The sequence below is a fragment of the Papio anubis genome, chromosome 9 (assembly GCF_008728515.1).
Source record: "Papio anubis isolate 15944 chromosome 9, Panubis1.0, whole genome shotgun sequence".
NCBI lineage: Eukaryota > Metazoa > Chordata > Mammalia > Primates > Cercopithecidae > Papio > Papio anubis.
The window spans coordinates 19,872,508-19,899,420 of NC_044984.1; the positions used below are offsets into that span (position 1 = coordinate 19,872,508).

Sequence of the window (26,913 nt, forward strand, 5' to 3'; positions counted from 1 at the left end):
GACACTCTACATATCCTTTACTTTTTCACCTCCCAAGCTCAATGAAATCATCTAGAATTTTAGAATTGGAATGTTATTAGTTTTAAAGTTTAGTTCACTGTATGTCTATTTTTATCATAAAATTAATCCTTAGCATTTTTGTTAAACTTTACAGCTATTTAACAGCAATTATTCGAACATCATTATCAGTTTAGTTTCTTTGCTTACCTCTGTTTTTTGAATCCTGTGACTTCAAATCTCATCTTTACTCTTTCTGGAGTATACCTCCATGTATAGATGACCCTCTGTATCCACAAGTTCTGCACCTGTGGATGCAAGTCATATTCAAAAAATATAAAACTAAAAAATGGCCATATATTAATAAAAATGATACAAATAAAACCAACATAGAATAGCAACTATTTGCATAGTATTTACATTGTATTAAAAGTATTAGAAGTTATCTAGAGATGATATAAAGCATACAGGAGGATGTTGATAGGTTATATGCAATACTGTATCTTTTGTTTGTTTGTTTTTGTTTTTTGAGGCAGAGTCTCCCTCTGTCACCCAGGCTGGAGTGCAGTGCCCTGATGTCAGCTCACAACAACCTCCATCTCCTGGGTTTAAGCGATTCTCCTACCTCAGCCTCCCAAGTAGCTGGGATTAGAGGCGTGTGCCACCACATCCGGCTAATTTTCATGTTTTTAAGTGGAGATGGGTTTTCACCATTTGGCCAGGCTGATCTCTAACTCCTAGCCTCAAGTATTTTGCCAGCCTCAGCCTTTCAGAGTGCTGGGATTACAGACATGAGCCTCCATGTCCAGGCAATACTACAGCTTTTTACTTAAAGGACTTGAGGATTCACAAATCTTGGTGTCTACAGAGCATCCTGGAACAAATAACCCATTGACACTGAGGGATGACCGTAGTTATTTTTTTTTAGGAAGAATTGAAAGCATGGCGTATTTTCTAAGCCCTTGCTTGTTGAAATATGCTTTTATTTTAGTATTATATTTAATTGATAATTTGTCTGAGTCAGTAATTAAAATTTCCAAATGATTTTTTTCTCAAAACATTAAAAATATTAATCTACTGTTTTACAACATTCAATGTGGCATATAAGAAATTATTACCACTGTAATTTTCATGCACTGATATGCATCTCCTTTTTATCTTTAAATATCCAAAAATTTACCAGCATGTATCTGAGACTCTGTCTTTCTACATTACTTCTGCTGGACAAATGTAGGAACTTTCATCTGAAAGCTTATGTCTTCCTCTAACACAAAAACTTTATTTTCTGTTTCCTATTTGTTTCTTTCTGTTTTTATTCTTTCTTTTCTTCTGAAACATATATGAGATAAATAATATATTTTCTGGATATTTTTCTTTAAAATTTTTTTTCTTTAAATTTCTACCTCTTTTCTTTATGTTTCATCAATCTTCTCTGATGTGTGATGTCATCTTATTATATCAAGTTCTAATTTGTAAATTTTAAATTCTATTTTAAATTTATAACAACACTTTATTGTGCTTATTATTTTTAGTCTGCCAGTTCTGATTCTGTGGCTGCAAGATGCCATTGTACCTCTAAATACACTAACAAGATTTTTTTAAAAAAATGTTTCTATTCTTTTTAGTTTAATTTTGTTTCAGTATTTATTCTTGTGTTGCTTTATCTGCTGGTCCATTCTGGTGCTTTCTTTCATGAAACTATTTTCCATCAATGTTCAATAATTCTTGATTATTGTCTGTTCATTGTTATATATAAGGCTATAGATAAATCTGAATTGGTCTGCTCTGATGGCTCTTCCACATTTTAATCTAAATAATTTATACTCAACATTAAATCTCAAATAATGTCTCCTCCAGGAAACTTTCACAAAGCCCCTAATTAATTTAAGCTCCCTATTTCCATAATCTAACAGCACATCTATCCATCTGTTTTGTATTATTACTGGTGTGTTTCTAGAGAACAAGTACCATGATTTATTCTATTTCTCACTCTGAGCACTGTGGTAGGTGCATAGTATAAATTTAAAGAATGCCTGGAATAAGTTTAAAATATGCATGAATGATGATCTTTCCCTCAGATTAGGAAGACAGTTTTCCATTCCAATGCAATCCAGTAAACTCCACATTTTCAAAAAAACGTTGCTTCTCTCATATAGCCAAATTACCTGAGTGCTTTCTTTGCATATAAAACCTATTCTACTTATTAATCCTATACAACTTTCCAATGAGTGGTTTAATGTAGGAGAGTTTACCTTCACAATTAAATTTCATGGTCTTTGAGGGAAGGTACGATGTCTTGGGCATATTTGCATTCCTTTGGGGCATTCAGTTCTACTAGATACAAAATTACGCTGTCATATCAACTTAATTCTGTTCTTTTTCTAGGAAATTTGCTTGTGATTGTATTTGTAAGTTACTTTGGATCTAAACTACACAGACCAAAGTTAATCGGAATTGGTTGTCTCATTATGGGAACTGGAAGTATTTTGACAGCTTTACCACATTTCTTCATGGGATAGTAAGTGCTAAACAGCTCTGAGCCATTTATTATCAGCTACTTGTAACTTAGCAGTAGAATTTTATTTTTATACTTTTAAGTAGGCAGTTACCTTTTGAGAGGATTACCCGCATGTATGCGTAGAGAAATGGAGTATATTTCCTATATAATAGTTCATGTATTGCTTTATTCATCATGGCTTTTATAAACTTTTAAATAAGAATAATATTATATAAGATATACAGTTTTATATGAAATAAGTTATTTACCAATTTTAGTATAACGTATGTATTTTATGTTTTGCCTGTAAGATTTTGATTATACTCAGTAAGACTTCACAACTTCACCCACTGCTTGTATACGTTTTCCCACCAGCATTTCAATGAAGCTGCTCTTTCTAAGGTAACTTGTAGTTATGGTTAGAGTAAGAAGCTCATATGAGAAAACTGAAAATAGCAATAACTTAAATAAGATAGAAGCTTATATTTTACATTTTGTAATGTAGCTAGTCCAAGGATGATGTGATTCTATTTTTCATCATAGTGCTATGCCTTGCATGGCCCTGTCCTCCTGTTACAAAATGTAGCAGTGTATTTCCAGGCAACAGGATAGAAGAAGAGAGGAACAAGAACAAAGAGTGCACATGGGCTGAGGCCCAGGAGCATTTTCAGAAGCAAAACACTTTCACTGATTTCACGTTTACCAGAATTCAGTTACATTTTACACATAGATTTAATATATAGATGTTGGAAAAAATATACTTTATTCCAGGCTTCCCTATTTCCAGCTAAAAAAAAAAACCCAACTTCTGTTACTATGGAAGGAGAGAAGAAAGGATACTGAGAGACAATGAGTGGTTTGTTAGAGACATCAATTACTTAATGCCAGCAATCATGCCTTTTGGTCACCATATTAATTCTGCTTTTTCCCCCTATATTTGGCCTTTATAAGAACTTTCTTCTTAATGATACTGCTCTAATACACATCATATTCCACAATCTTGATTCATTTTCCTATTTTTGTGGCTTCTTCATCATGACCATCTTTTTCCTTTGCTTCTGACACCATAATATCAGTGTCCCACAATCCCCTCTAATCTTCTTAATATCTTGTTCTTCATGATTTTTATGGAGAATATGCCTTAAATGCAGCTACCCCAGCTTCATCTTCCATTGCTCCCCATATTTGAGGATCACATTTTAGGCTTACAGTTCTTAGTGTGCCATAATATGTCATATCTTTGCATCTGTTATTTCTACAGACTTGAATACTTTTCTTCCTTTGTCTACCAATTAGAATTCTATACATCTTCAATATTCATTTCATCTATCCTTCACATTGTGAGGTTTTCTTTGATCTACACCCCACCTCCAAGAAAAGCTGATTATTTCTTTTTGGTGGGTGTGTGGCAACTCAGGACCTTGTATATTAAACTTACTATATCTTTGATCATATACATTTATCTTAGAGAGTGTGACATTTCCAAACACTGTGTGTTTTATTTCTTGTTCTTTGAAGTTGAGCAAAATGCCTGGCACACTATATGGTGCCCTTAGGGCTCACAGAGCACTTAGTATTTTTGAGCATCAACATCCATCCCTAATCCAGCTCCATCTCTGTTGTTCTTACTAAGCTTTTCCTCATAAAGTTGAAATGAATTAAAAATTTGTTTTTATTGAGTTTTGAAAAGTCAAGCACTAGTGTGTGCGTGTGTGTGTGTGTGTGTGTGTACATGAAAGAAAATCTGACAGATTGACCATCTTTGATGATAACTCAAAGGGATAAATAGACATAGTTAACAGATTAAAAAAAACAACAACAACAACAGGTGAAACCAGGATATTTCATATCTTGACCAGAATATGAGCACTCTTAGGGTAATAGCAAGGTGATAACCCACTTTGTTCACAGTGTATTGAAGTATCTTTCTCAGTGGACACTCTCATTTCACCCCCTTTCTCATCACCTGTTCTGAAATACATGCTGAGAAGTTGACAAACAAGATTCTGGTAATTTGGAGAAGACAGTGGTTCAAATAAAGGGGAAAATGTCTCTGTATTTCTGGGAAAACTGAAAATATTCAGTAGACAAGCAAAATGTTCAATCTAATATTGCTCTTATAGTTACAGGTATTCTAAAGAAACCCATATTAATCCATCAGAAAATTCAACATCAAGTTTATCAACCTGTTTGATTAATCAAACCTTATCATTCAACAGAACATCACCTGAGATAGTAGAAAAAGGTAAGAATTAATAGTGACAGTAAAACAAATTCTAGATTGATAGATTTAATCACATCTATAAAGTTTGTGATATTCTTTAGCAGAACTGATTTAAGAACAAATAGGAAGAACATTTATCCCTCACATACAGGCAAAATCATACTGTTAATATATGCAGTCGATTCTTGAACAACACAGGTTTGAACTGCACCTGTTCACTTATATGCAGCTTCTGTCCAACCAATCACAAGGAGAAACCCACCCATGTGGAGGTCTGACTTAAATAGGCCGTTTCCACGGGGCCAACGAGAGGACTTACGTCTGCATAAATTTCTGTACATATGAGTTGTCCTGGAACAACTCTCCTAGTGTCCAAATGGATTATTATATATCAAGGGCATTTAGAAGTAGATAAGAATAAAGAACAAATTTAGTAGGAAATTTGCAAAAAAACATACACATTTAAAATAAAAAAGCAGAAAGTGGCAGAAATATGTGAATAATAAAACTTCTCTTTATAGAAATGCAAAATGTTATAGCGTTTGAAGACTTTGTAACTATTATGACACAATAATATCATTATAATGATAACCCCAAAATTTAATAAAAATAAATGAAGTGGAGGAAAAAAATGATTTCAAGTTTTATGTATTGCTGAGAGAGTATAAATTGGAAAGTCTTTCTGGAGATTAATTTTCAATATATATTAAAGAACAAAAATATACTTGCCTACTTCCTTGATTTTTTTTTTTTTTTTTTTTTTTTTTTTTGAGATGGAGTCTTGCTCTGTTGCCCAGGCTGGAGTGCAGTGGCACAATCTCAGCTCACTGCAAGCTCCGCCTCCCGGGGTCAAGCCATTCTGCTGCCTCAACCTCCTGAGTAGCTGGGACTACAGGTGCCTGCCACCATACCCGGCTAATTTTTTGTATTTCTTAGTAGAGACCGGGTTTCACCGTGTTAGCTAGGATGGTCTCGATCTTCTGACCTCGTGATCTGCCTGCCTTGGCCTCCCAAAGTGCTGGGATTACAGGAGTGAGCCACTGCGCCCAGCTCTTTCTTGATTAATCTTAAGGAAATAATCAGAAATGTTCACAAGGACATTTCATAATCACAGCCATGACATCCATGTTTAAGAGAATAAAAATAAAAATATTTTGTAACAACAAGAGATTGTTTAAACAAATTAGCAAACTATTATTAAACACACTATTATGCAGTAATTAAAATTTTAATATAGAAGAACTCTTAACAACATGGGGAAATTGTGACAATATAGTGATAACTGTGTATGCACCTTAAAAATAACCTGGATTTTTAAGTACATAATGTACATAATGAATATTATGCATATTTTGTGCACTAAAATTGTAGAAGATCTAGAATAACATTTGCAATGATCTTCTGTGTGTCGTGTAATTATAAACAATTTTTACTTGTTTTCTTTGTGCCCTTTATTTTCAAACTTTGTAAAGTAAATATGAATCACTTGTAATTAGGAAAGAAACAAACAAACAAAAAAAAAGGAAAAATGAAGGGTTTAAAGTGGTTAAGGTCCTAATAGGAATGTTAAAATTAATTTTTAAAGTAAAACACTTTCTTATCTCTATAGGTTGTCTGAAGGAATCTGGGTCACACATGTGGATGTATGTCTTCATGGGTAATATGCTTCGTGGTATAGGGGAAACCCCCATAGGACCATTGGGGATTTCGTACATTGATGATTTTGCAAAAGAAGGACATTCTTCCTTGTATCTAGGTAATGTGCAGAAAATATTAAATTTCATGATTACATTCCCTGGATCTACCCTTGAAATAATAACGTCATTAGTTTTTTCTTTTACCTATTAGAAAAATATTTGCAGAAGTGTATTGTGTAATATTACTTTAAAAAACATGTTAAATCAAAACCAAGTATTTGTGGCATCTGATTAAATTGTTTTGTAATACTTACAGGTAGTTTGAATGCAATAGGAATGATTGGTCCAGTCATTGGCTTTATCCTGGGATCTCTGTTTGCTAAAATGTATGTGGATATTGGATATGTAGATCTGAGTAAGTACTATCAAAACAAGGTACCATGATAGTGTCTTTTAAGTGCAGGACTCCATTCTTCCAAAGAATTAAATTCAGTCTTTCAATAGTTCTTTGTTTACTATTTTTCAAAAGTTACAAGTAGGAAATAAATGTATTAATAATCAGAATAAAAAAGAAATTTAGCTCCTATTTATACTTTGCTTTTACAACTAAGTGTAAAAAGAGATTTTTAACAAATTTATTTTAGATTACTTGATCCAAAATAACCAAACTTAAAATGTCCCTTTCCCAAAACTGACCCAGTCAAGTAAATTTTATTTTTCAGTTGATGGTGACTTGGATGTTGATGTGTAGAACTCAGATATTGATGTTTGCTTTACCAAAGCCTCCTTGTGGCTGCTGCATTGACTTACGGCGGGGGTGTTTTAAGAGGCCACAGTGCACTTTGGTTGTGATCATTTTTCCTGGTTCTCACTGACGGCTTGGCCTATGGCAATATTTAATGAGTGCTTATAGAACAAATGAATGAAGGAGTGGACACATAAATAAAATTTATGAATTTTGTCTTCACTCTCAGAGCATGCTTTATTTCTCCTCTCATAGAAGAGTGAGAGTCAATGTTGTAAGATCGGCCTCAACCTCAGGCCCTCCTTCCTGCAAATATACCTTCACCATATCCATATTTATCTTTTTTTACTCATACTTATGAAAAAATATTTATCTTTAGCTAATATTAGTAGATCCAACTGGGGTTTAGATTTCCTCTTTCTGCCTCTTCTACATCTGCACCCTGTCTTTTCCTCAGCAAACACACTCAAGTCTATCCCATCTATGTACACATATACATTTTTATATCCCCAAACAACTTGCCAATTGATTAACTGTTTCTCAATTTGTCTTCAAAGCCAGGTACCTAGAAAAATATAATCTAACATAAGTGTCTCACCTTTTCACTTCCCATATACTTCTCATCCACTATAATCTGCTTTACTGCTAATAAAACAATCAATTTCTATGTAATTTACTAATTGTAATGGATATTTTTCTATAATTTGTTTTAATGGATAATTCTACTACCTGTTGAATTTTTTTCTTCTTAGATTTTTTTTTAAATAAGTGCCTAAAACTCAACCTGTCAAAAACTGGTCTCATCGTCTTATTTCCAAACCCACTTTGTTTCCTATATTCCCTCTTGATGAATATCTGTACCTTAATTCGATGATGGACTGAATTCCTATGTCCTGTAATCTCACACTTCCCTTTATTTAAAATTGAAAAAACTTTCTTTTTTTTTTTTTTTTTTTTTTTTTTTTGAGACGGAGTCTCGCTCTGTCGCCCAGGCTGGAGTGCAGTGGCCAGATCTCAGCTCTCTTTTATTTTCATAGTTCTCAAAGTCTCTTTCAACATGTGACTTTTCTCATATAACCCTTACTTCATCATTTCCATTGGTCTCAAATTCGGTGCTCCTATTAATCATCAAGAGCATGCCTTTATTGTAGCCCTTCTCACAACAATCTATAAATATTTGCATACTTACCCACCGGTCTTTGAGAACATGACAGAATTGTGTCTGTGTTAGCATAAAATAACTCATCAGGGTTTGTGAATAAACAAATATGATTTTCTTGAGGACTTAAATAGATCACTCCAAAGAGACCAAAGGATTCATTCCAAGATGGAATAGCAATTATTGTAGGCCAACGAATCATAAAGTGTTTTCTATTATAAAACAAAAGCAAGTACCTGATGATGTGTTTTATATCTTCCATGTTAGACATGTGGCTTAGTGTAGCTATACATTATGTACATTATTTTTACTCATTTGCTCTAGTTTAATCATTGCTTTTTAACACTGAGTACAAAATAAGTGTTGGAGGTCTTTAGGATAGTAGTTTTGTAGCCTCTCTATTCAAAAATAATCATACCATTTTAGAATTCATAGTGATTCAACTTCTACCCCTGACCATTCAGACTTTATCATGTCTTCTCTTATTCCGTGAGAAGCATGAAGGGAACTTATGATAAAGTATACTTTGGTAAACTTTAATTCCTACAGTAGCCAAAGACATAACATAAATGAGTAAAGAGTATCAAGGACAGGAAATTAGGGCGTGATGGTTAGAATGGGGAGAGTTGTTGTTGGTGCACTACTCTCCCCAAACACCCCAAAACTCATGTGCTCCCCAGCTCTGGTCTATACTTTTCATACAGAATTTTGGGACCAGCATTAATAAGGCTTTCTGATTGGTTTTCCAGAGAATCCAGGAACTAACATTTTTACGTAGAATTTTCCAATTTTTAAGATTGTGTGTGAGCCACGGGAAACACTGGCAGAACATATCTAGCTCAATTATGACCTTTAGTTCCTATATATAGACCAGTGAAAGAACCAAAAAAAAAGTCATCAAAATTACATTTCTGACAGGTGATAAACACTTAGCATGTATAATGGAGTTACTGATTTAACTAGTCATTTCCTGAAGTCTGCCTGAGTTGTTGATTATGAAACAATATGATCACATAAATCAATTTTAAAACCAGATCAGTCCATACTGGAAAATAATGTATTTCTAAATAGTTTTAAACCAAGTCAATATTTTTTCATGTCAATGATTTTTCTTATTGATCAGAGTAACAGCATCAGTTAAGTGTGCTACAAACTTCCATGGTGTGTGTGTTTCCATGTGTGTACGCTTTCTTAATTTTTATCATTTTTATTTTATTGAGATAAGAACAATTAAAATGAACCCTACCTCCTAAAAGTACAGTGGAACCTTGAACAGCACAGGTTTGAATTGTGCATGTCCACTTATACATAGTTTTTTCGATAAGTGTGTTGGAAACATTTTTTGAGATTTGTGACGACATGAAAAACCTTGCAGATAAACTACGCAGCTTAGAAATATAGAAAAAGTTAAGAGAAAGTTAGTTATAGTGTGAATACATAAAATATATGTAAATACGATTTTATAATTTACTATAATAAAATATGCACAGATCTATTATTAAAAGTTAAAATTTGTTAAACTTTCCACAGAGAATCTCTTACAGACCTTAGACGATGCCATTCCCAGTCGCAGTACTAAATCATAACTGCATAAAATTAACTGTAGTGCTTACTTCATTGCTGTAAAAATTGTCTAACCATCTCCTGTTGCTATTGCAGTAAGCTCAAGTGTTGAGAGTATTTATTTAAAATGCCATGTGTCATTCATCATCTCCATGTGAGTAGTTTTCCTCACTCTCCAGTAAATGATGAATCATGGTAAAAAGTGAACCCTTGTGTTTTCTGTGTATTTTTCATCCTGTTTAGTGCTGTAACATCAACCTTAAGTAACACTGTGTGAGCCATATGAAGTGCCACTAGTGAGGCTGGAAGTGCTCCCAGAAGCAAAGAAAAGTCATGACATTAGAAGACAAAGTTGAATTGCTTAATATGTGCTGTAGAATGAGCTCTGCAGCTGGCCACTGTTTCAATATAAATGTATCCAGTACAAGGACCATTGTAAAACAAAAACTAAAACCCACACTCACAGAAAAATGGAACGACATGAAGCCTCACTGCAGCTACAGCATTGGGCACAAAAACCCGTCCTTTTAGTGAAATAGCTTTTTATATCATATTGAAAATTCAACTTTTATGTAGATGCAAGATTGCTATCAGAAAGGCATACCAGTAGACTCAAAACATGATTCAAGAAAAAGTGAAGTCATTATATGACAACTTAAAGCAAAAGGAAAGTGAATGATTTAAAGTTGGAGCATTTCATGCCACTAATGGATAATTTGAAAATTTTCAAAAGAGGTTTGCCTCAAAAAAGTGTCAATATAACAGGAGAAGCAACTTCTACCACTTAGGAGGTAACGGAAAAGTTCTAAATGGCATAAATAAAGTCATTGAGGAGAAAGGACATCTACCTGAGCAGGTTTTTAATCAGATGAAAGTGCCCTATTCTGGCAAAAAAAAAAAAATGCCACAAAGTACACTTATTAATAAAGAAGATAAGTGAGCACCAGGATTTAAGGCAGGAAGGGATAGGCTAACTCTGCTGTTCTGCGCAAATGCAGTGGGGTTTATGATCAGAACTGTTCTTACCTATACAACTGCTAATCCCTAAGCCTTGAAGGGGAAAGATGAAAAACAGTTGTTAGTCTTTTGGTTGTACGACAAGAAATCCTGAACAATAATAACTTTTTTTTTCTGAAAAGTTATGACAGTTTCCTTCCATGCTTTGTTCCTGAAGACAGGAAGTACCTTGGCAGGAAGGGTTTACCTTTTAAAGTCCTTTTGATAATTGGCAATGCTCTTGGTCATCCAGAGCCTCATGAGTTGAATACTGAAGGTGCTGAAGTGGTCTGCTTTACCTCAAATGCAATGTCTCTAATTCACCCCCTAGATGTGGGGTCCTAAGGACATTTAAGGCTCATTACACATGTTACCCTATAGAAAGGATTGTAAATACTGTGGAAGAGAACCCCAACAGAGAGAACATTATAAAAGTCTGAAAGGATTACACCACTGAAGTTGCCATCATTGCTACGTAAAAAGCCACAAAAGTTGTCAAACAGGAAACAAATTTCTACTGGAGAAAACTGTCCAAATGTTGTGCATAGCTTCATGGAATTCATAACTATTCAAGAAAATTATGAAGAGATTGTGGATATGGCAAAAAAAAAAAAGATGTGGAGTGAAGAATTTCAAAACAGGGATCTTAGAGACATTCGAGAGGTAACAGGCACATCAGAGGAATTAACAGGAGACAACTTGATGGAGAGAAGAGCTTCTGAACCAATGTCAGCTGATGAGGAAGAAGACGTAGAAGAAGCAGTGACCGAAACAAATTGACATTAGACAATCTGGCAGAGGCGTTCTGATTATTCAAGACTGTTTTGACATATTTTACAACATGGAAGCTTCTGTAATGTGGGCACTGAAACAAAAGCAAACAGTGGAAGAAGGATTGGTACCATATAGAAACATTTTAAGAGAAATGATAAAGCAACAAAGTCAAATAGAAATTATGATGTATTTCTGTAAAGTCACACTGTGTATACTTGCCTTTTCTGTCTTCCTTTTTACTTCCTCCACTGCCTCTGCCTCTACTACCCTAGAGAAAGCAAGAACAATACCTCCCCTTCCTCCTCCTCCACCTACTCAATGTGAAGAGATGAGGATGAAAAGCTTTATGATGATCCACTTCCACTTAATGAATAGTAAACACATTTCCTTGTGATTTTCTAAATGTCATTTTCTCCTGCTTAATTTATACAAATAATACAATTTATAATACATACAACATGCAAAATATATGTTGACCGTTTATGCTATTGGTAAGAATTCTGGCCAACAGTAGACTATTAGTGCTAAAAAAGCACTTGATAACATTCAACATCCCTTCCTAATCAAAGCCCCAAAAAATCTGGGGATAGAAGGAACATACCTACCCAAATATATCTACAGATTCAAGTTAAGTTTTGGGGGAACTAAAAGTTATACACGGATTGTCACCTGTGTGGAGGGTAAGCCACCCTAAATCCCATGTTATTCAAACATTGACTGTACAATTCAGGATTATTAACTACAGGCACAATGTTGTTCAGCAGATCTCTAGAGCTTACTCATCTTGTATAAATGAAACTTTTTATACCCATTAACTGGGAAGTCCCTCTTTCCCCTTTCCCACAACCACTGGAAATCACCATTCTACTTTCTGCTTTCATGAGTTTGACTCTTTTGTATGCCTCACATAAATGTAACCACTCAGTATTTGTTCTTCTGTGACTGGCCTATTTCACTTAGCACAATGTTGACAAAGTTCATCCATGTTATCACATATTGCAGGATGTCCTTTCTGTTTCAGGGTGACTAGTATTCCATTATATGTATAGATCACATTTTCTTTATTCATTTCTCTGTAAATATTAGGTTGTTTTCACATTTAGACTGTTGTGAAGAGTGCTGCAATGAACATGTAACTGCAAATATCTCTGTGAGATCCTGATTTCGATTATTTTGGATATACACCCAGAAGTGAGATTGCTCCATCGTATGGTCGTTCTATATTTAATTTTTCAAGGAAACTTCATACTATTTTTTATACTGGGTGCACGATTTTGCATTCTACCAGCAGTATATAAGTGTTCAAATATCTCCACATCTATGCCAACACTTTTCTCCTTCTTTATTTTTGATAGCCATCCTAATGGGTGTATGGTGATATGTAATTGTGCTTTTGATTTGCATTACCATGATAATAAGTGATGCTGGATATCTTTTCATGTACCTGTTGTTCACTTCTATATCTTCTTTGGAGATATTTCTATTCAGGTCTTTCACCTATTCTTAAATCAGGTAATTATATTCTTGTGCTATGGAGTTGCAGGAATTTTTTGTACATTTTAGAAATTAACACCTTATCACATATATGCTTTATGAATATTTTCTCTTATTGTTTGTGTTGCCTTTTCACTCTGTTGATTATTTCTTTTGCTGGGCAGAAGCTTTTTAGTTTGACCAGTTCCATTTGTCTAATTTTGCTTTTATTGCCTGTGCTTTTGGTGGTACATCCATGAATTATTGTCAAGACAAATGTAATGAAACTCTTTCTCTAAGTTCTATTCTAAGAATTTTATAGTTTCTAGTTTTAAATTTTAGTCTTCAACACAGTCTGAGTTTATTTTTTCAGTATATACAACGGTATAACATCATTCTCTTGTATGTGAATATCCACTTTTCTCAACACCATTTGTGAGAGAAACAATTATTTCACTATTGTGATCGCTTGTCAAAGATCAGATGACTGTATACACACAGATTTCTCTGGACTCTGTATTCCATTCTATTGGTCTATATATCTATCTTTATGCCAATACTGTAATGTATTAATTACTTTAGCTTTGACATATATTTGTAGTCAGGAAGTGTGAACCATCATCTTCATTCTTTCTCAAGGTTTCTTTGGCTTTGAGGTCATTTGTTAGTTTCATATGAATTTGGATCTGTGGATATATTTGGGTAGGTATGTTCCTTCTATACCCAGATTTTTGAGGGCTTTTATTATGAAGGGATGTTGAATTTTATCAAGTGCTTTTTTAGCATCAATTGAAACGATCATAGGATTTTTACCTTTCATTCTGTTTATATAACGTATCAGATTTATTGATTTGCGTATGTTGAACTAACCTTGGATCCCAGGATAAATCCCACTTGGTCATGATGAATGATCATTCTAATATATTGTTGAATTTGGTTTGTTACTATTTCGTTGAGGATATTTGCATCAATATTCATCAGAGAAATTGGCTTGTAGTTTTCTTTTTTTGATGTGTGTTTGTCTGGTTTTTGTATCGGGGTAATATTGGCCTCACAGAATGAGTTTGGAAGTATTCCCTCCTCCTCCATTTTTTGGAATGGTTTGAGTAGTATTGGCATTAATTATTTCAGTCTCTTTGTTAAATTATCTGATAGTTTCTGAATTCCTTCTCTGTGTTATCTTGAATTTCTTTGAGTTTCTTCAGAACAGCTATGTTGAATTCTCTGTTTGAACGATCACATATGTCTCTTTCACCAGGATTGTTCCCTGGTGCCTTATTTAATTTGTCTGGTGAGGTCATGTTTTCCTGGCTGATCTTAGTGCTTATGTTATTCATCAGTGTCTGGGCATTGATGACTTAGGTATTTATTGTGGTCTTTGTAGTCTGGGTTTGTTTTTACCCATCCTTCTTTACTAGGCTTTTTAGGTATATGAAGGGACTTTGGCCACAACCTCAATAATACTGTGGTTTTTACAGTCTTGGAGAGGTACTGCCTTGGTGACCTTGGAAAGTATATGGAAGAATTCACTGGATTATTAGGCAGAGACTCTTGTTCTCTTCCCCTACTTTCTCCAAAGTAAATGTAGTCTTACTCTTTCTGTGCTGAGCTGCCTGGAACTGGAGGTTCACTGATGCAAGCATCCTTGTGCCCCCCCAACTGAGACTGTACTGGGTAAGACCTGAAGCCAGTACAGCACTGTGTCTTGGCCAAGGCCTTCTGTAACTACTATCGGGCTATGATCTATGTTAACTCAAGCTCAAGGGCTCTACAATCAGTAGTTGGCCAAGCTGGCCAGGTTTGTGTCTTTCCCTTCAGTGCAGTGAGTTCCCCTAGGCCTCAGGCTGGCCTACAGATGCTAAGAGCCAAGGTTTGGAGCAAAAAACCTTAGCAATTTACCTATAATAGATGTTCTATTCTACTGTGGCTACACTGGCACCCAAAACACAGCACAAAGTTCTTTTTGCTCGTCTCTCCTTTTGCCACAGGCAGAGGAGCCTCTCCCTGTGTCCACCGCCACCACAGGCCCAAGGAAGATTCTGCCAGGCCACCACCCATGTTCAGTTAAAGCTCTAGGACTCTTCAGTCAGGTTATTATGAATGCTGCCAGGTCTCAGAGACTCATCCTTCAGGGCAATGTGTCTCTTAATTCAGGACTAGGCTATTGGACAGCATTTCTACACTTGCCTGTGGCCCAGGGCAGGTCTAGAAAAAGTGTCTAAGAGCTTAGTCCTGGACTCAGGGACCCCAAAAGCCTTCTTGTTGCTCTACTCTACTGTAGCTGAGCTGGTACCTAAGGTGCAAGACAAAGTCCCCTTTATTTTTCCACCACTTCTCTTAAACAGAAGGAGTCTTTCACCATAGCCACCACAGCTGGGAATGTGCTCGGTCACACCTGAAGTCAGCAAATCTCAGAGCCCAAGGCCCGCAGTGTATTAGTTTGATACTGCTGCTGGTTATTCAGGGCCTGAGGGCTCTTTAGTCAACTGATGATAAATGCCGCCAGGAGTGGGTGCTTCTCTTCAATGCAGTGGATTCCTTTTTGGGCCAGGATATGCCTACAACTGTTGTCCATGAGTTAGGACCTCAAAACTCTGTCTGGTGCCCTATTTTCCTGTGGCTAAGCTGATATTAGAAAAAAATATTTTGCAATCTATGCATTAGAAAAAAAGAATCACCTCTCCAACTCTTCATGGACGGACCTTATTATAGGAGAAAAGCTTCATCAATCAGCCCAGCCATATCTTCTTGGGCCTCTCAAACTTTCATGGTCATCCAAACTGCTATCTTTGTCTTAGGATCCCCCAGGCATGTAGCTTATGCAGGGTCTTATCAGCACCTTTACACATTTGAGACAGAAGACAGTCCTTAGTCAACTCTTAGGAAAGTTTGAATATTTGGCATGCTGTCCAACTCTTTCCCTTCCCACGGAGAATTTGGAAGCTGGGGTTTCTTACCTCATCACTCTGCTTAAATCTAGCGGCAGGAGGAGCTGTGACAAGTGCCCATGTGCTAGTTTAAATCATCATTTTTGTGTTCTTTGTAGTACCCAGGGACCAAGTGTATGCCTAACCCAGAGACAAGGAAGACAAAATACCTTTCCTTAAGTAGAATTCAGAAAAGATGAAATGTTATACGTGTGGTCCAAATCTTTGCTTCCCCATGGAAGAGCTAAAAGCTTGAATTTTGTTTCTGTTTTTGTCTGTTTTTGCCTGCTCACTCTGCACTAAGCTAGGGGGCAGGATCTGTGATAAATGTCCACATACTGGCTCATCTTTATTCTCTGTAGTTCCCAGGTGACTGGCATATGCTGGATCCTGTCAGCACTTTGAGGCAGATGAGATAGAAGCCAATCCATTAAGTAGCACTTGGAAAGGTTGAAATGTTGAATGTGCAGTCCAACCCTTTCTCTCCCCAAGGATAAGCTGGGAGCATTTTTTTTTTAAATTTTATTTTACTTTAAGTTCTGGGATATATGTGCAGAATGTACAGGTGTGTTACATAAACATGTGCAATGGTGGTTTGCTGCGCCTATTAACCCATCACCTAGGTATTAAGCCCCACATGCATTAGCTATTTGTCCTGATGCTCTCCCTCCTTCTGTCCCCATGACAGGCCCTGGTGTGTGTTGTAGCCCTCTCTGTGTTTATGTGTTCTAGTGTTCAGCTGCCACTTGTAAGTGAGAACATGCAGTGTTTGGTTTTCTGTACCATGTTAGTTTGCTGAGGATAATGACTTTCAGCGTCATGCATGTCCCTGCAAAGAACATGATCTCCTTCCTTTTAATGGTTGCATAGTATTGCGTGGTGTATATGTACCACATTTTCTTTATCCAGTCTATCATTGATGGGTATTTGGGTTGGTTCCATGACTTTTGCTAATGTGAATAGTGCTGCAAGAAACATACCTGTGTATGTATCTTTATAATAGAATGATTTATATTCCTTTGCGTATATACCCAGTAAAGGGATTCCTGGATCAAATGGTATTTCTGGTTCTAGATCCTTGAGGAATTGCCACATGTTTTTTTTGTTGTTGTTTTTTTTCTTTTTCTCTCACACATTCACTCTGTGTTAAGCCGGAGGGAAGAGCTGTGTCAAGTGTCCACGTGCCAGTTTAAACTGTTAGTTTTTCCCAATTGTGTGGTACAATACTGAGGAGGAGAATGGCAAGAGGGTGTCTCCGATTATCTTACTGGTTTTTATGTATCTGGTTTTGTATTTTGCTGATGTATAGGAGTCTCTCAATTAGTTTCTGTATTTCTCACAAATGAAATTGATCTGAATATTACTGTTGAATTAGTATGTTCATGGAGAAAAGGGTATCTAGTGCTTCCTATTCTGGTATCTTGCTGATATTTCGTGGATGCCTTCCTATTACTTAAACTGTATATTTTCTACCTACTAAAATAACTCATTTACACTTGAGATATAGCATTTACACATTACTCTTATACATACTTTAAGGGAAATATAGTTGAAATAAAACGGTTAAATGATCTCTAACATTTAGAGTACAATATTTCTGGGTTACTCTTAAACTCAGATTTTCATTTTGCGTAGTTTCTCATCCTCTGTGCTATCTGGAGAGCTGCAAATCAGGTTCCTGGGTGGTTAGGGTGGTGTGGATAGTGGTGTGGTGGTGGTGTTTATTGTCTCTAAGTATTTTTTGCCAGCTGCTTAAATTTTATTGCTGATGCTTTCTTGACCTCATCAGATGATTCCAGCATTGTCAGACAACAGTGAGGATTCATATTTCTTCCATGAATAGTTATTAAATGGTCTGAAGAGTTAAATGTCCAATGGTGACAGCTGTCCAGTCATGAAATCTGAAAAGCCACCATGTGCACACAAGCTCAGGCAATGTGAACAGTGTCATGACTGATTCCTGGACAACAGCAATTGCAAGATGTCATCAACCTAGTCTCAGAGATAACAAAACATGAAAAGAAGAAAATAGTGTTTTAGAATTGAAAGTAAACATATAGTTTACTTCCTTCATCTGTGGAAGACTGCAATCATTATCATTATTTCCCAGAACCTACTGTATTTCAAAATGATTTTTGACTGGCTTCTTCTAACTGTTTCTCCTAGGCACTATCAGGATAACTCCTAAGGACTCTCGTTGGGTTGGAGCTTGGTGGCTTGGTTTCCTTGTGTCTGGACTGTTTTCCATTACTTCTTCCATACCATTTTTTTTCTTGCCCCAAAATCCAAATAAACCACAAAAAGAAAGAAAAGTTTCACTCTCTTTGCATGTGCTGAAAACAAATGATGAAAGAAGTCAAACAGCTAATTTGACCAACCGAGGAAAAAAAGTTACAAAAAATGTGACTGGTAAGTATTTAACATTAATTGTCAACTTAGAATTGTTAATCTCAATGAAAGGGAGGAGTGAGTAAAAAATAAATAAATAAATAAAGCATACTCAAATCATCTACAGTTAGCTTGCTTCTCCACTAAATTTAGCTGAATTATTTTTTCTAAAACTCCTATTAAAATTAACAAGTATGTCTTGAGCACATAAAAAGGGGAAGAGGATTAGGTTTCTGCTGTTTAGAAGACAGAAACCAATCGAAGCTATTAACATCTGTTCCTTATAAGCCAAAGAGTACATATTCATTTTAATATAATATAGTATAAACTGTGAGGGTTAAAAGGATTATAATATTTCATTCATTTATTTATTTAACAAATGATACCAGCCATCATACTATTCCCTGGTAATAGAACGTTGCCTTTATTTTTTGAGAACTTAGTGGATGATAATGAGAAGTATATAGATCATTGTAATAAAGTATCTTAAGTACTATAGTAGGTTATATTTAACTATTCTCAGGTGTAGAGATGAAATAAGGAGAAGGAAGTCAGGAGAGGAGTCTGTCTAGGTAATTAGAGCAAGATTATTTTTCTTGGTAATTAAAATTATATATATCTTATTAAATTAAATTAATGTATATATGAATTAAAAATGTATATATACACATATATAATCTTACTTAAGTATTCAAAAATGAAGTGAAAAGCAACATCAGTAATTAAGATATTTGGAGTCAATAATGTGAATTAGGATTCTTTAGCACTTGATAGTCGTAACTCTTTTGAATATAAGTCACATGGGCTAATGGTGAACCATTGAGAAGCAGTAATCAAGAGAATGATCTAGCAGCTGTCAGAGCAAGATATTTGAAATGGTAAGGTATTGACAGCAGTTTTCAGTTTTAGTTAGCAGTTTTAGGGAGAAATGGTGAAGCAGTAAAACCTGAAGCAGTGCAACCAGCACCTAAACCCTTGGCACTTTTTCAGGTTTTCATTGAAGTAAGCTTACAACCTTTCCAAAGTAACCCATATTCTTTCTCTCATCAGTTCTTTCACTTACCTTTGTTGTTGTTGTTATTTTCTCCTCTCCACCACACTAACCCAAGAGCAATGGGATGCTGGAGCCTTGTATATTCACTCATTAGAGTGGATTCCTCAATTTCAGCTGCGTAGGTAGCTGTAAATTGTCCGTGGTAGGAGAATTTACCATCATGTGTTACCATGGAAATGGAAAAATATTACAAATTGGGTTTATTTCCCAATGAATCTGTTGTTAAATGTTTACCAGCACATCATTAATGAGTTTTTATAGTTTAACATGCATACTAAAAATAGCATATCAAGGATTTTTTATTTTGTCTATGCTATGTTTCTACTTTATCTAATCCAATCCATAACAATTAATGATTTTTTTTTCTTTTTTTTTTTTTGAGACGGAGTCTCACTCTGTCGCCCAGGCTGGAGTGCAGTGGCGTGATCTTGGGCTCACTGCAACCTCTGCCCCCTAGGTTCAAGCAATTCTCCTGCCTCAGCCTATAGAGTAGCTGAGACTACAGGTGCACGCCGCCATTTCCAGCTAATTTTTTTGTATTTTAGTAAAGTCGGGGTTTCACCATGTTGCCCAGGCTGGTCTAGAACTCCTGAGCTGAGGCAATCCACCCACCTTGGCCTCCCAAAGTGCTGGGATTACAGGCATGAGCCACCGCACCCGGCCAATTAATGGATTTTCTAAACCAATAAGGACCAGGGTTGACTGTGAGCCCAAAAAGAATAAAGAAGATAATAAGGTGCAAATAAAGGGGCAACTGTAAACATTGTCTGTATTATGAGCTTTTTTTTCTTTAAGGGTAATGACGTGAATAGTAAAGCGAATTTTAATTAGGTGCCCATTAGGAATGGTTAAAATACTAAGTACCTATAGTCAGAAAAACAAATTAGATTTATTCTATACATTCTTGAGTAGAACTAAGACTAATTGATCAGAAGGCAAAGAAAATTTCAGTTCGTTACAAAGACAACATGTAAACAATGAGAATTCTTCAAAAGTTGAGCAAATTCCTCTGAGGTAGCGTAATGTCACTTGAGTTGTTTATTGATCCATTTTTTAATGGATCAACATATAGTGAGTTATGATTGTATGGAAGTTCAGTTTATGTGACATCCGAGTTCCTGTTTACCTCAAAACTTTAACAATTTGGTTAATCCACATGTTCCATTTATTTTGAGCAAAGGTCACGACTCTCTTAGAATGCCTCACACATCAGTGGTGATTCTTCCTCACTGGGGAGACTTAAGGAGGGAAGTTTGGCGCTTTGTTTTAACAACTGTAAATATTTTTTATTCCTGCTATACATTTTCTTAACTCTTTTCTGTTCTGTGCCATTTCCCTGTCTTTCCTTATTATTATAATCAGAGGAAACAAAGTATTTATTTGTTACCGTTTGAATGTACTGTCCATATCTAATGAAAATCTTTAAAGGTCTATGGAGAGCAAGATCTTTCAAAGCCCATATCATCCATCTCTCAGTAACCATATCTCAGACTTTCTTGCTGTATTCTGAAACTTCCTGTTGTTCTAAATAGTTCCTTCCACTTTTATCTCATATTATGGCTGATTGAGTTGGCAATCACAGACCCAGATCACATAATTTCTGTCATGGACAGAAGTTAAAAGTTTATTACTGCACCTACTTGTAGGCATAGGTTGTTGTACTATTACTGTCGTAATGTCACTTGAGATCAACATCGTTATCCCCTGCCTCACCTTCTTGCATCTTACTATAAGGAATTTATAATACTGCCAGATATACTGAGGCAGTATTTGATGGTACACAAGCTATATACCAGGGAAAAAGAGGTCTGAGCCCTCATACTAATGTTTTCTGTAAAATTTTTTAATGTTAGTGCTGTTATTTCTGTGTCTTAGATTATACTATCTTTAATTTAAATTTATTTTTAACAATTATAGTTTTAATATAATTATGTTAAATGCTAATAAATAAAGGACATCACATTTCTCTTCCTCCCTCCCTCCCCCCCCCCTCCCCCCCCCCCCTCCCCCCCTCCCTCCCCTCCTTCCTTCCTTCCTTCCTTCCTTCCTTCCTTCCTTCCTTCCTTTTTTTTGTGACAGGGTCTGTCCCTGTCTCTCAGGATGGAGTGTAGTGGTATGAATATGGCTCACTGCAGCCTCAACCTCCCTGTCTCACACGATCCTCCCACCTCAGCCCCCCAAGTAACTGGGACTACATGCATGCCCCACCATGCTCAGTTAATTTGTGTATTTTCTGTAGAGAGGGGATTTCATCATGTTGCCCAGTCTGGTCTGTAACCCCTGGGCTCAGGCGATCTGCACGCCTCAGCCTCCCAAAGTACTCGGATTACAGGCGTGAGCCACTGCACCTGGTGAACATCACATTTCTGATTCACTTTTTTTTTGTTTCTTGGACACTAAGCATATTGCCTGGTACCCAATTGAAAACCAAACATTTGTTGAATAAATGAATAGGTGAATTAGTCTATATCTAATAGTATGGTAAAGTGCCAAAGATAACCAAATATTAAGTGAACAAAGCAAGATAAAAAATACCATTTATGTATCATCCTATTTGAGGTTAAAATGAAGGAAAGAAATAGATAATAATATACATATGGAAAATACTGAAAGAATATATTAAAAACTTGACAGTAGGATTGCAGGGTACTGTCTCTGTGTTATGTCTTTTGTAACTTTAAGTCTTATATAACTTATATTTACAAAATTCAGATATTAGTATATATTTTATTATTGAAATATCTTATTTTTATAACTCTATAGGTTTTTTCCAGTCTTTGAAAAGCCTCCTTACCAATCCCCTGTATGTTATGTTCGTGCTTTTGACATTGTTACAAATAAGCAGCTTTATTGGTTCTTTTACTTACATCTTTAAATATATGGAGCAACAGTATGGTCAGTCTGCATCTCAGGCTAACTTTTTGTTGGGTAAGACATATTTTTTACCTGTTTGCTTGATAAATGAAACACTCCTGAGTACTTGTGTTCCAAGTCACATTTTATTATGAAGGTGATTTTATATTTTACTGAATATAATCTTACTATCTCTCAAACTTTACAAAATTTCTCCATCTTGTGATATCGTCGTCGTTCTGCATTTGAGGTTGCATCTCATGTTAGGTGAGTTTAATTCTATAGGTGAAATTGTAAAGAAAAAAAATTGCTTGTGAATAAAACATGTAGATGTGGTATCTGCATAATTGGATCTTATAGTACTGAGATCCTAAGACAAACCCTTTTATAATATAACCCTTATAATCCTATAATTCATGGACTGAAATAAGGCCTCAGCTACTTATAAAACACATCATATTAATGTTTTCAGAAGGAGAATCAATTTAAATGCATTACAAAATATGCATGATTGAAAACAAATATCATATTTTAGAGAGGGTTTTTTTTTTTTTTTTTTTTGCTACAATACCTATTTTCAAAGTCATATTGAGACCTTCTCCTTAAGGAAATTTTATCTTATATCACTTTTCTCACAACTCCAGTATTGTAGAAATCTTGTAGAAATTTCATAAATATTTGATGAGTTAAACAATGTATCAAATGGTAGGTATCTAGGTCATATGTACATAGGAAAGTACTAATTAGAAAATCTATATACTGAAGCATTGGAACAGGCTTCTGGATGATCTCCCTGTTGAACTGACAGGTTTAAACTGAAAGATTAAGTTTTGACTCGCAACAACCTCGCTTGAATTTTTTGTTAGAGGAATCTTCACCTGTAATAACACTTACAGGACCGTGAAATGGAAAAGTTGTAAGAGGGATCAATCATTTTTAATCCTGTATGTAGACATTTTTTATCATATCAGGGTATATATGTGTTTTATGAATAATAAAGAGATTAGTTCAAGAATTTAATTCTAAAGCCTTGGGCAAAATTGGAGTGAGTTATTGAGGATTGAAACTCTGTTTTGAGAGATGTAAAGGATTTTAGGTGGTGGGATAGAAATCTCAGAGGAGGAAAGATTTTGTTTGTTGTTGTTGATTGCCAAAAAAAAAAAAAAGAAAGAAAGCTCCTCATAGAAATAACCGTTTTAGACACATAAATATTCTTAGCCACTGCCTTTTGCTCGTGAGGAAGCCAACCCCTCATAATTAGCCAAAATAAATTATTTTTGTCTCTCATATGGTATACTTGTCCCTTACCTCCACCCTAGTGTGCCACCCTTCTCTTTTTTATTTTTTTGGAGATGGAGTCTCGCTCTGTCGCCTGGGCTGGAGTGCAGTGGCCGGATCGCAGCTCACTGCAAACTCCGCCTTCCGGGTTCACCACCCTTCTCTTAAAGAAATAAGAAAGGGTGAATTTGGTTGATATACACTGTATTCTATAAATAAAGACATATCAGAAAAACCATATTCATATAATGATAGCTTTTTTCTCTTCTTTTATTTCTAGGAGTCATAACCATTCCTACGATTGCAACTGGAATGTTTTTAGGAGGATATATCATTAAAAAATTCAAATTGTCTTTAGTTGGAATTGCCAAATTTTCACTTCTTACTTCGATAATATCCTTCTTGTTTCAACTTATTTATTTCCCTCTAATCTGTGAAAGCAAATCAGTTGCCGGCCTAACCTTGACCTATGATGGGTTTGTATATATTGCTATATAAATTGTGTGATATGTTAACCATTGAATTAAAAGATTATGTGCAAGTAAAATAGGGTAGAAAACAATTGTAATTAAACTTTATTTTAATTGAGAGAAATTTCAATTTTCAAATTCTTAAAATGTCCATTTCTTAAGATGATAAAAATTTGTTTTATTCCTTAAGGAAAAACTACATAGATTGAAATAATAACACCTATAATTTATGGGTAATTAAAATGAGTGGTGGACACTTTTACCCCAATTTTATAGATGTAAAAGTAAGATTTAGAGAAATATACACATTATATGGCTAGCAATGTTAAGATTAAGACACAAATTTGAGATATTAGAGGTATCAGATGTCATTAAATCAAATTATTCATAATGTATTTTCTAAATTAACAATCTACTTATTTTTCTTAATTTAAATTATATACTCATTTGAAGATATTTCATAAATCCTCAATAATTATCATATCTTTGCAAAACAAATAACTTGAAATCTTTAAGCTTAAACATACAAATAACATATTTTATAATTTTAGTCAAAATATAAAATGTCTTGTAATTTATAACTATATTATAAAGTAAATCAGTATAAACAATATAGTTTTATTCAAAAAATATACACTTTTTTTAATCCTTTTTCAACTGATTCTATTATTTTTTATTCCTCAGAGGTTCAGCTTTAACCACATCGAATTCTTTTTTTATGTAGTTAAAATACAGATTGCAAAATTCAACAATGTTAACTAACATGCGTAGATTCAGAGAATTTTAAAGTGAGCTGAGACGAACGTCAATCTAATGCCATTACCTCCCCGAAGAGAAAGTGAATCTCAGAAAAATGAAGTTACTTATCTAATGTAAAGTTTCTTTGATAGAATGATAAAGACCTCTTGTCTAAGTCTTATCTAACCTCTTTTATTTCTTTTTTAAGTTTTACTTTTTCTAGGTCATAAGTCATGTCTTGGTAAAGAAGGAGAGTTAAAAGTCAATAAGCATTACAAAAATTGCCATTTTGACGTCAGCAAATCAGATTTCTCTAATTAAAGGAAAACCCCTTCTCTTATTTCTCTTCTTTTCCCCTTCTCTTCCTCCTCCTCTATTTCCCCTCTCCTTATCCCCTCGTCGCTCTCTTCTCCTCCTTCTCTACTTCCTCTTTCTCTTTTTTTCATATATTTCTATCATATATTTTCAGAAATAATTCAGTGGCATCTCATATAGATGTACCACTTTCTTATTGCAACTCAGAGTGCAATTGTGATGAAAGTCAATGGGAACCAGTCTGTGGGAACAATGGAATAACTTACCTGTCACCTTGTCTAGCAGGATGCAAATCTTTAAGTGGTATTAAGAAGTCTACAGTGAGTATTAGTTTTTGCTTTTTCTCCTCTCCTTAATTAAAATCACAGATTTAATAATTACTTATCAAATCTTCCTATAACTAAGGTCTCCAATAAAAAGATAAAAGATTCCAGTGTTATCTGTCCTCATGATAGCTGTGAATTATAAACAAAGCTTCATATAAAACTCTGCTTAGGACACAATCAGACTTCTCTGTTACTTGATTTCTAATTAGAGATTACCCACTTTTTTTCTTGAGATTTTAAGAATATGACCTGTTAGAATTTGAATGCATTTAGGGTATCTAAGAAGTCTCTCATTTGACTAAAGCACATGATTTGTATTAATTTGGAATCACTTTACCCTTTGGAAGTTAGGGGAAAGTTCAGAATTAGCCAGTTGTCAGCATTACCCACTTTATGAGGACAACGATCTATTTGCATTTTAATATATACAAATCCTGATAAGTTTAGCTAGGGACTCACTGTGGTCTTGGACTTTCTAAGAAATTAATCAAGGCTTCATGTTTACTCGAATTCCCTATTCTTGATTTCCTATTTTGATGTTCCCAAAGCTGGCACTTCTTTTACTCAGTATAATTTAGTATCCTGCTCACTGATTGCCAACATATCCGTTGGAAATTCCATTTCTTTCTTAACTGAAAGGCTTTTTTTTCCCCCCCCATGTGACACATGGATTTTTCCCAATATCCTGGGTAACTCCCAATGATTGGAAATTAGGTATGCTGTTCCCCATACCTACAATCAATTCAACATCTCACAAAGTTGCATAACTGTTTTTCAGGCCCTTTCCCTATTTCCAACATTAGCAATATAGTCAGCTGTGATTATGACTCTCTACCACACTCTTCCATGCTTCAATTCTAAACATTTTCTATCTTTCCCTTGCCCAATGTCCTACCAATTAAATGGCATGGAGAAATTTGAAGAATAAAGCATCCTAGTTTCCTTGAAGATAGGCTACAACTTTAATAAACTTGCACATATGTGGCCCAAAGACTATACTTAAAAGCTCACATCTCATATTCATCAGTTATAGTACCTTTCAGTAAGGGTGCCCCATTTAATCCCTAGTCACACATTGTCCAGTAGTGAAGACCTGAAAGATACATGATGTTAGTATCCTAAAGAGAGCTCTGTCTACATGGAGACATCATCTTAATAGTGGCAATGGCTATACCGTGGGGGGGCTACTGCAAAGTTCCTTTACTAAATCCTCAGTAAAATTGTTAAAATAATGCTCTCTGTATCAAAGTTTGGTTTCATTGGCCAATGTGCTTGCTCCATAAAAGATTCCTCCATATTATTCCTATTGAAAAAAAAAAGGTAAAAGAAATCTTTCTTGAACCATACAAGTATGGATTTAAATTCTTTTTTTCTTTTTCTTTTTCTTTCCTTTTTTTTTTTTTTTTTTTTGAGATGGAGTCTCGCCTTGTCATCCAGGCTGGAGTGCAATGGCACGGTCTCGGCTCACTGCAACCTCCACCTCCTGGGTTTAAGTGATT

General features: G+C 35.1%; 1 protein-coding gene across 1 annotated transcript in view; it reads left to right on the forward strand.

The window, feature by feature from the left end:
- SLCO1B3 (solute carrier organic anion transporter family member 1B3) overlaps positions 1-26,913 on the forward strand; it is a 109,999-nt gene that overhangs the window by 47,900 nt on the left and 35,186 nt on the right. Inside the window, exons 4-11 of the mRNA XM_003906088.4 lie at positions 2,383-2,515; positions 4,618-4,739; positions 6,328-6,474; positions 6,672-6,770; positions 18,159-18,401; positions 22,198-22,362; positions 23,846-24,041; positions 25,243-25,408. Of these exons, the coding sequence (XP_003906137.3) occupies positions 2,383-2,515; positions 4,618-4,739; positions 6,328-6,474; positions 6,672-6,770; positions 18,159-18,401; positions 22,198-22,362; positions 23,846-24,041; positions 25,243-25,408 (1,271 nt within the window). The remainder of the gene's footprint in view (positions 1-2,382; positions 2,516-4,617; positions 4,740-6,327; positions 6,475-6,671; positions 6,771-18,158; positions 18,402-22,197; positions 22,363-23,845; positions 24,042-25,242; positions 25,409-26,913) is intronic.